At 38.4% G+C, this 11,159-nt stretch overlaps 1 protein-coding gene across 1 annotated transcript in view; it reads right to left on the minus strand.

The window, feature by feature from the left end:
- LOC143038051 (mitochondrial import inner membrane translocase subunit TIM44) overlaps positions 1 to 356 on the minus strand; it is a 33,281-nt gene extending 32,925 nt beyond the window's left edge. The window contains exon 1 of the mRNA XM_076206927.1: positions 206 to 356. Coding sequence (XP_076063042.1) covers positions 206 to 250 — 45 coding nt within the window. The 5' untranslated portion in view covers positions 251 to 356. The remainder of the gene's footprint in view (positions 1 to 205) is intronic.
- Positions 357 to 11,159: the final 10,803 nt, after the last annotated feature.

Raw genomic sequence — 11,159 nt, forward strand, 5'->3', positions numbered from 1 at the left:
ATTTAAGCAAATTTCAATTAATTCCAGTAATTGACCATGCTCGTTGACATTTTCATTCATAAATACAGACGGTCACGATGATGTTCATTTCCGCTAAACCGAACAGACTCACAATGTCAGCTACATTCAATGTATACCTATGATACCCATCTATATCATGTTATAATTTATTTAACATGTTGATATATACTTCTAACAAACTTACGTAATTTTTACAAATTTTGATAGCGTAGGATAACCCTGCTGCCATCTTGCTATGTTTGTATGACTGTAGAGGTGTTGCAAAATCATTTGTAAACGAACTTGGATAGCAAAAATATAATGTCGAAACTCAGCGCTTTAGGAAGACATCTAGGCTGTACTAAATTATAATCGTCACTACAAGAAAGTGTGACATTTAAATTCACGATGAATACATTGTTCCTATATCATATATAAAATAAGTTGTTAAATGAATGATACATTTTCAGACACGACACGAGTATTCGCGTATCAATTTTATGATGCAATTTTCTAGTTTAATTTTGTCACATATTTCAAGGACGTTTTCATGGCCACTAATGTATTTTAGTGTTAGGCATATAGAAAAATACATAATATGTAAAAAATGTGGTTGTACCTATGAAGAAAGGCTACGTGAAAAAAACACACGTAGGCTATACATTTTTATCATGCCACTTGCACAAAATTCATATACTTGTCCCACAAGCAAAAGGAGGATAATTTGATAGATTTTTTTCTGGTGATTTCAAATGTTTTCAGAATTTTCCTATCAGGCATAGTTTTTCTGTGATAGCACATTAAGTTTTAAACAATTATAACTAATAAATGAGGCTGATATTTCAATGGAACTTACCTTGAAAATGTAGAAATGTATGATTTTCGAGTGTATTTTGCTTCTGGGTGATCCCATTTCACTGTCCAGAAGTAATCAGCCAACATTAAAAACCTCCACTTTCCTTGATACCGGGTTTCCATGTTCAGAACGTCCTGGTGAATCCTCTTACCGTACTCGTCACTGACGGCGCAGGATTTGCAGGGAAGAAGTTTAAGAGTTTAGGAAGTGGGATTTTAGGCTCATATTGCATCCCAAGGTCTTGTATGATGTCAGTAGTTCTTTTAATGATTTCAGAATAGTTATTTGCTTTGTGATTCCCCAAAATTCTGCACAAACTTTCTGCACAAGGGTGGAGAAGACTCATGGGGTAGTGTTCTACTTGAGATGATTACTGACCACACAATGACACAATGGATACAGGAGAACACCAGGTATAGAAATGAAGAAGAACCATCGAGACTAGACCTAATATTCACATCAGAACCTGAAATAGTGGAAAAGATAGAATACCAGGCACCAATAAGCAAAAGTGACCACATATTGATAGAACTAGAACTAAATGAGAAAAAATACGTGAAAAGAAATTAACAATATAGAAAAGGAAGATTGATGTATGAAAAAGCTAATTTTGATAAAATAAGATAATTCTTCCAAAATGAAAACTGGGAAAGAATACACAAAGAAGATACAACAGTAGAAGAGAAATGGAAAATTTTGACAAAAATCTATAAAAAAAAAAAAAGGAGTAGAAAAGTATGTCCCAAGACAAAAACAAGAAAAAGAATATATAAAGTGCTGGTACAATAAAAGTTGTAGGGAGATAAAAGACAAGAGAGACAAAGCTTGGGCCAAATGGAAGAAAAACAAAAGACCAGAAAAATGGAAAATATGTACTTGTTATAGAAATGAATATGTACAACCGTGCAGAGAGGAAAAGAGAAAATATGAAAAAGATGTCATAGAAAAGTGTAAAGATCAACCAAAACTATTCTACAGATTTGTAAACAACAAACTGAAAAACAAACAAGATTTGGAGAAATTAAGACAAAGAGGAATTGAATACACAGAGGAAATTGAAATGGCGGAAATTATGAACAAACATTTTAAATCTGTGTTTACAAGGGAGAACATACAACCTGAAGAGATTGAATGGAAAGAGAAAGTCCCCCCTATGAAAGAAATAGAAGTAACAAAAAATGAAATATTGAAACACTTGAGTAATCTTGATGTCAGAAAATCGCATGGACCAGATGAAATGGCAAACTGGATTTTGAAAGAGTGCAGGAATGAACTGGCAGATATAATGCATAGCATAATAATCAGTTCATTGAAAGAAGGTAAAGTTCCAGAAGATTGGAAAAAAGCAAATATAGTACCTATATATAAAGGGGGAAATAAAGAAGACCCTAACAACTATAGGCCAGTCTCTCTAACAAGTACAATAGCAAAAAATTGTGAAAGAATTGTAAAAAATAGATGGGTAAAATGTTTAGAAAAAAACAACGTGCTAAATCCAAGACAATTTGGATTCAGACAAGGACGATCATGCGTCACCAATTTAATATGTTTCTATTCAAGGCTAATAGATATAATACAAGAAAGAGATGGATGGGCTGATTGTGCATTTCTAGACCTAAAAAAAGCTTTTGACAAAGTACCACATAAAAAGTTGCTTAAGAAATTAGAAACTGAAGGAGGAATACAGGGCAAACTACTAAATTGGATGGAAGACTTTTTGCAAGAAAGAAAAATGAGAGTAGTGATAAGAGACCAACACTCAAAATGGGATGAAGTAATAAGCGGTGTTCCACAAGGAACGGTTCTGGCCCCAATAATGTTTGCTATATATATTAATGATATGGAGGAAGGAATTGAAAGCTATATGAGCTTCTTTGCAGATGATGCAAAACTATTGAAAAAAAGTGAACACGGAAGAAGATTGTAAATCACTACAGAGAGATCTAAACAAAGTACAGGAATGGAGTAGGAAGTGGGAGATGGAGTTCAATACAAAGAAGTGTAGTATAATGGAATTTGGAAAAAGTAAAAACAGAATAACAGGATCATATAAATTGGGAGAAGAAGGAATAAAAAAAGTAGAAAATGAAAAGGACCTGGGAGTCATTGTTATGAATAATATGTCACCTGAGAAACATATAAATAAGATTTTTGGAGAAACCTATAATTTAATAAGAACAATCAAAGTTGCATTTACATATCTGGATGAAGAAATGGTGAAGAAAATTCTAATCACCCTGATAAGACCAAGATTGGAATATGCAGCAACGATATGGTCACCAAGTACAAAAAAATGTATAAAAAAAAATTGAAAGAATACAAAGAGCAATTACAAAATTGGCACCTACACTCACAAAACTATCATATGAAGAGAGACTAGCAAAACTTGAACTACAGACACTAGATCAAAGAAGAGAGAGAGGAGATTTGATAACTATTTACAGAATCATGAAAGGCATAGAAATTACTGATAGAGAGAATCTGATAAAATGGGATGACAGAAATACAAGAGGACATGGAAAGAAAATCAAAAAGGATAGCTATAGAAGAGACCTGAAAAAGAACAGCTTTCCTCACAGAGTAATAGACAGTTGGAACAAGTTAGGTGAGAAAGTGGTGTGTGCAAAAACAATACATGAATTTAAAAATAGTTTAGATAAAATGAGATATGAAAACGGGACACACGAGCATAGCTCCCCTTCCCGTAAAATACAACTAGGAAAATACACACACACACACACACACACACACACACACACACACACACACACACACACACACACACACACACACACACACACACACACACACACACACACACACACACACACACACACATATATATATATTGCTTGAAACCACGAGGAAATCAAAGATCGGAATACTGAACGTTTTCGTCTATTTAAGACATTTGAAAACGTCTTAAATAGACGAAAACGTTCAGTATTCCGATCTTTGATTTCCTCGTGGTTTCAAGCAAAATATCTTTATTCACGTGTTTTATGTGATAAGTTATATATATATATATATATATATATATATATATATATATATATATATGTATATATATATATACATACATATATATATATGTATATATATATATATATATATATATATATATATATATATATATATAATACAATCAAATCAGCCATCCTGAGTCCACTGCTGAACAAAGGCCTCCTTCATAGCATTCCATGAATCACACGACCGCGCCACCCTCTGCCACGTCACTCCTGCAAACTTCTCGATCTCGTTCTCTCCACCTGCTGTCTGGTTTTCCTCTTCCACGCTTCCTATCTCGCGGCGTCCACTCAGTAACACACTTGCTCCGTGGCTCATCAGTCGTTCGTACCAACTTCCCTGCCCAATTCCACTTCCTTTCTTTTACTGCCTCCACAATATCTTTCACTCTAATCTGCTGCCTCACCCAACTCGCTCTCTTTCGGTCTCTCAGTGCTATTCCCATCATTGATCTCTCCATTCTCCTCTGTGCAGTCCTTAGCTTTATTTCCATCGCCCTCGTCAGCTTCCAAGTCTCACACCCGTAGATCATTGCTGGTAGAAAGCATTGATTGTAAACTTTACGTTTCAAACATAAAGGTAGAGAGCCTCTTGTGAGGCGACAGATGATTTCTTTCCCTCCACCATCTCTCCTCCATGAAGAGACAACAAGGCCTTTCATTACAACGAGGCCTCTCAGCTAAGATCGAACAAACAAGAGCCTCAGCTAAGCTCGGAGGTCACGAAGTGACCTTTACTCCCATACATCTGCCAGGACATCTAAACAAATTAGATGTTTCGCTCAAGTCGGGGTCATAGGCCAACTCGACGACCGACGTTCTACGGGCTGGCATCGCAAGAGTGCCACCCTGCTGCAGTTTTCCTATTGGGTGCCTTCTCGTAGGGCACGCCCAGTTTTTTTTTTTTTTTTTTTTTTTTTTTTTCAGGCTCACCCAATAAACCGGAAAAACCCCATCCGCGTTTTCCACAAAAAAAAAACTCCAACACTCTCAAGATTTTGTTATATTTACCAAACATTTTCCAACCAATTGTAATGCGTCTTTTTAATTCATTATCATGATCTTTCGTCACCTTCACCATCTGACCTAAATAATTATACTCTTCAATTTCCTCAAGGCACTCATCATCAATTACAATATCTTCGCTTTGAATTTTCGTGTTGAACATTACTTTGGTTTTACTCCTATTCATTTTTAAACTTACTTTAAGACTTCCCTTGTTTAGATCGCTCAGCATATCTTGCAAGTTTTCTGCTCTTTTTGAAATAAGAATGATGTCATCCGCCTTGCCGTACTTCTTTCTCGATCTTGATCTTTTCTGTATCTTTATGTAATCGAATTATAGCGGTACCTTTCGCATAAATCTTTTCTAAAACTCTTACGATCTGTTCGTTTGTACCCTGTTTGCGTAGCGAGTTTAGTATTGCTTTTTATTTCTACTGAGTCAAAGGCCTTCTCGTAATCTACAAAAGCTAAACACAGAGGTATATTGTATTCTATCGTTTTCTCGATTAGTTGGTTTATCACCTGCAAACGGTCTAGAGTTGAAGATCCGCTTCTAAAGCCTGCCTGATATCTCGGTTGGTTTCCATCTAAAACTTGACTTAGTCTATTTGTAAGGATCTTGGAGAATATTTTAAATACGTTTGATAGCAAGCTAATCGATCTGTAGTTACTAAAGTCCTTCAGATCTCCCTTTTTATGAAGCAAAATTACTATACCATTGCACCACGATTCAGTAACGCTTTCTTGACGTAAGCACTGGGTGTACATACGTACATATACCAAGGCTTTTTCCCCCTTACAAGGGAGGTAGCAAAAAAAAAAAAAAAAAAAAAGGCATAAAACCATTCCCACCCATTCCATCCCTGAATACACTCCACAGCCATCCACCCTCCCTCTTATCTTAGCACCTCCTGGATAATGGGTCATCTCTGCACCTTGTCCACTGCCCTGGGTCAGAAGCAGTGTCGCAAGACACAGCACATCCACAGCAAGGCCGCTTCATTAAATCGGCGATCCCCCCTCTCCGTCCCCCCATGCATAAAAGGAGAAGACGGGGAGAAATCCCTTCGGGCTGCGTCAAATTTTGCTCACACATACTACCTCACCCCCCCCCCATCCCCCGCCCATTCCACCTCATGCATCACAACATCATCCATATACAACCATTCTCCATTCACCCCTGTCTTCTGTCCTTTCCCGTCCTTCCTCAGCAGACATTCCCCTCTTCCCCAAAGCCCCCTTCACCCCCATCCACCTCACCCTCATGTTCACTCCCTCCACATCTGCCTTCCATACCTCTTTTACTAGTCTTTCTTCACTCATTCTTTCCATGTGTCCAAACCATCCTAATACTCTTTCATCAACCCTATCTCCCATCTCCCTTTCCACCCCTGTTCTCCTCCTCACCTCCTCATTTCTCACTCTATCTAGCCTAGTAACCCCAATCATACTTCTCAGACACCTCATTTCAAACACATTCAAACTCCTTCTCTCTTCCTCTCTTATGTTCCATGTTTCTGCCCCATACAGTTGTGTTGGCACAATCACTCCTTCATACAGTCTCCTCTTAGCATCCATTCCCAAATGCCTATTCCTCATTACACTCTTTAATACACTAAGGCATTTACTCACTTATCTCAATCTACATTCTACCTCCACCTTCACTACACCTTTTCCTGCCACATTTGCACCCAAGTATCTAAAACTATCCACTTCCTCCAGTCGCTCTCCCTTAATGCTCACTTCCAGTCTACTGCCACTTTCACCCCCTGTACATCTCATCACCTTACTTTTACCCACATTTATCTTTAGCTTTCTTCTATCACATACTCTCCCAAACTCTGTCACCAACTTCCTCAATCCCTCCTCCGATCCTGCCACAAGCGCAGTGTCGTCAGCAAACAACAGCTGGCTCACCTCCCACTTTTCTCCATTTTCTTTAACCATCTCCAATCCCTGACCCACTACCCTTGCATTTACCTCTCTCACTACCCCATCCATGTATATGTTGAACAGCCAGGGTGACATAACGCATCCTTGACGAAGTCCCACCTTTACCTCGAACCACTCACTCTCTTCATTTCTAATCCTGACAATCTCTACTACTCTCATAAAAACTCTTGACAGCTCCTAGAAGCTTTCCTCCTACCCCGTATATCTGCAGTACCTCCCACAGTGCCTTTCTGTCTACCCTATCATAAGCCTTTTCCAGATCCATAAAAGCCAAAAATCATCCTTCCCTTTCCTATAGCTTTCTCACATATCTGTCTTACCCACAAAGATCTGATATACACAACCTCTACCCGTCCTAAATCCACACTGTTCCTCACCAATTACTCCTTCTGTTCCTCTCCTAATCCTCTCAATCAAGATCCTCCCATAAGCCTTCCCAACTACACTTAACAAGGTAATCCCTCTGAAACTACTACATTCACACTTGTCCCCTTTCCCCTTGGAAAGTGGAACTATACAGGCACTCCTCCAGTCCTCTGGCACTCTACCATCTCTCCAGCAAATATTAAATAACCTCACCAGCCAGTCCACCATCGCTGTACCTCCTTTTTTTTTTATACATTCTGCATGGCATCCATCCAGACCAGGTGCCTTACCTGCTCTCATCATCTTAACAACTGCCTTCACTTTATCTTTCCTTATTTCTCCTCCATTTTCCTCACTCATCACGGTCATTTTCTTAGCATTTCCCACTGCAACTATCTTTCCCTCCCTATCCTCCTTCACATTTAGCAACTCCCTAAAATATTCTGTCCATCTTCCCCTTACTGCCTTCTCTTCCATTATCATCTCTCCATCTGCACCTTTTACCTTTTCTTCTCTACAACTCAGCTAATTTAATATGAACTAATTTACCTACGTCTTTCAACAGGTCTATTGATATACCATCTTCCCCAGGTGCTTTTCCTCGTTTCATAGTTTTTAGAGCAAATTCTACTTCTTCCTTTGTAATCTCTGGTACACTACTAACGTCTACATATGGATTTACTGACTCAACTACGGTCTTTGACGAATAAAGCTCTTGGTAAATTTCTTCTACTCTTTTTACCATTTTGTCTCTACATTTAATGCTCTCTCCATTTCTACTTTTCAAACATATCATTTGCTGTCTTCCTAAAGCATGTCCGCGCTCGGTCACTTTAATATTTTTACCTTTCCGAATAGTTTCCTCTATTTCATCCCTGTTTCTCTTTCTTTTCTATAATCTCTGCCTTTTGTTGATAAGCTTGTTTAGTTCTACTCTTTCTAATTCGTCTCTCCTGCTTTCAATCTGCATGGTCCTTCTTTTAATTAGGCCATTTGTAGTTTTGGAGTATTTCTTTTCTCTTGTGTTTTTTGTACTTCCTACTTCCTCTGCTGATTCCTTAATGATATTCACTAAATTCAAATTCATGTCTTCGACGGTGTCCTCGTTGGATCTTAGAGCTTCGAATCTATTTCTAATTTCTAACTGAAATTTCTTATTATCCTTAACCTTTGCAAGGCTTATTTCTTTTTTAAAACTAGTTTATTTCTCTCGGCTCTGAAATTGAATTTAGCTGTGCAACCTACCATTCTATGGTCACTACCTATGTTGACTTTATTTATAACCGTAACATTGCTAACGCTTTTGCTCTCATCTCCTAATATGAAGTCTATTTCGTTCTTTGTTGTTCCATTTGGACTTCTCCACGTCCATTTACTACCTACACGCTTTTGAAAGAAAGTGTTCATTATCCTCATATTGTAGTTCTCTGCAAAATTGACTAACATCTCGCCTCTGTCATTTCTTTCACCTACTCCAAACTTCCCGATGCACGTCTCATCTCCCATCCTCTTCCCTACTTTAGTAATAAAGTATCCTATTACCAAAGTGTACTTACTTTTTTCTTGATCCATTACTTGACTTAAATCATCATTGAACGACTCAATTTCCTCATCTGAACTCTGTGAAGTTGATGCATAAACCTGAACTATTTTTAGAGTGTACCTTTTACACAGCCTAATCACAATCCAAGCTACCCTGTCCGATAAACTACTGAATTTGACTATGTTACCAGCAACCTCTCTGTTGATCAAGAATCCTACTCCACTAGATCTTTCTTTGTCCTTACCTCTATAGTGGTGACCATCTTGTAATTGTATCAGCTTTTCTTCCGTTCTTCGGACTCCGCACAGTCCTACGATGTCCCACATGATGTTTCCTAGTTCTTCCATTAAACTCTCCAGTCTGTGGTCTTCTGAGAGACTTCTTACGTTGTAAGTATAGATCTTCATTCATTTTCTTCTTGTTGTTTAATGTCCAAGATTTGGATCTGCTTGGACAGTGCTTACTCACATTCGGTAGCACACTGCCCGTAAGCACACGAGGCAATGCGGTTGGACCTTTAGGAGACGATGATCCAACAGGAACGCCCGCTTTGTTTTGATTGTGCTATTCATATTCATGTTGGCTATGAAGGGGGGTTGGCAGTAATCTCACCTCCTTGCCAACTGGTTTCTGGTGAGATACTCTGGTGTCACTTTATTCATTATATTCGGTGAAGCCCTATATCTATAGGGTGCCCAATGGTCCACGCTGTCATTATGACGGTACCCCATATAGCTATGAGGAATTTCCCTGTTTGTCACCAGGGACGTGTCAGTTAGCAGTGGGTCCTGCGACTGTGTGTTTGAGCTGCTCTTTGTCTGATCTTTCGTACAAAACCTGCTCGATATGGGTGATCCTGCAGAGATTTCCTCTCTATCGACATACCTTTTGTAATCAAGCCTATTCACCACGTCAAGCTGTCAGCTCTCGGATAAGTATATATGTATGTATATATATATATATATATATATATATATATATATATATATATATATATATATATATATATATGTGTTTGTGTATGTGTGTGTGTGTGTGTGTGTGTGTGTGTGTATATGTGTGTGTGTGTGTGTGTGTGTGTGTGTGTGTGTGTGTGTGTGTGTGTGTGTGTGTGTGTGTGTGTGTGTGTGTGTGTGTGTGTGTGTGTGTGTGTGTGTGTGTGTGTGTGTGTGTGTGTGTGTGTGCATCAATAATTCAAATCAACCATCCCGAGTCCACTGCTGAACAAAGGCCTCCTTCATAGTATTCCATGATTCACACGACCACGCCAACCTCTGCCACGTCATTCCTGCAAACTTCTCAATCTCGTCTCTCCACCTTCTGTCTGGTCTCCCTCTTCCACGCTTCCCATCTCGCGGCGTCCACTCAGTAACACACTTGCTCCATCGTTCATCAGTTGTTCGCGCTAACTTACCTGCCCAATTCCACTCCCTCTCTTTTACAGCTTCCACAATATCTTTCACTCTAGTCTGCTCTCTCACCCAAATTGCTCTCTTTCAGTCTCTCAGTGCTATTCCCATAATTGAACTCTCCATTCTCCTCTGTGCAGTCCTTAGCTTTATTTCCATCGCCTTCGTCAGTTTCCAAGTCTCACACCCGTAGATTATTGCTGGTAGAATGCATTGATTGTAAACTTTACGTTTCAAACATAAAGGTAGAAAGCCTCTCAGGATTTTATCATATTTACCAAACACTTTCCAGCCAATTGTAATACGTCTTTTAATTTCATTATCATAATCTTTCGTCGTTTTCATCATCTGGCCTAAATAATTATACTCCTCAACTTCTTCAAGACTCTCATCATCGACTATAATCTCTTTACTGTGAGCTTTCGTGTTGAACACTATTTTGGTTTTACTCTTATTCATTTTTAAACCTACTTTGAGACTTTCCTTGTTTAGATCACTCAGTATATCTTGCAAGTCTTCTACTTTTTCTGGAATAAGAATAATGTCATCTGCAAATCTTAGGTGGTTCAAATATTCGCCATTAATCTTCAAACCTTTCTCTTCCCAACTCAACCTTCTGAAAATCTCTTCCAAACAAGCTGTAAATAGTTTGGGTGAAATGGTATCGCCTTGCCGTACTCCTTTCTCGATCTTGATCTTTTCTGTATCTTTATGTAGTCGAATTATAGCGGTACCTTTCGCATAAATCTTTTCTAAAACCCTTACGATCTGTTCGTTTGTATCCTGCTTGCGTAACGAGTTTAGTACTGCTATTTGTTCTACCGAGTCAAAGGCCTTCTCGTAATCTACAAAAGCTAAACAGAGAGGTATATTGTATTTTATCGTTTTTTCGATTAGTTGGTTCATCACCTGCAAATGGCCTAGAGTCAAATATCCGCTTCTAAAACCTCCCTGTTCTCTTGGTTGGTTTCCATCTTAAACTTGATTTTGTCTATTTGAAA

Source organism: Oratosquilla oratoria, chromosome 23 (assembly GCF_046742065.1).
Source record: "Oratosquilla oratoria isolate Oo_2021 chromosome 23, ASM4674206v1, whole genome shotgun sequence".
Lineage (NCBI taxonomy): Eukaryota > Metazoa > Arthropoda > Malacostraca > Stomatopoda > Squillidae > Oratosquilla > Oratosquilla oratoria.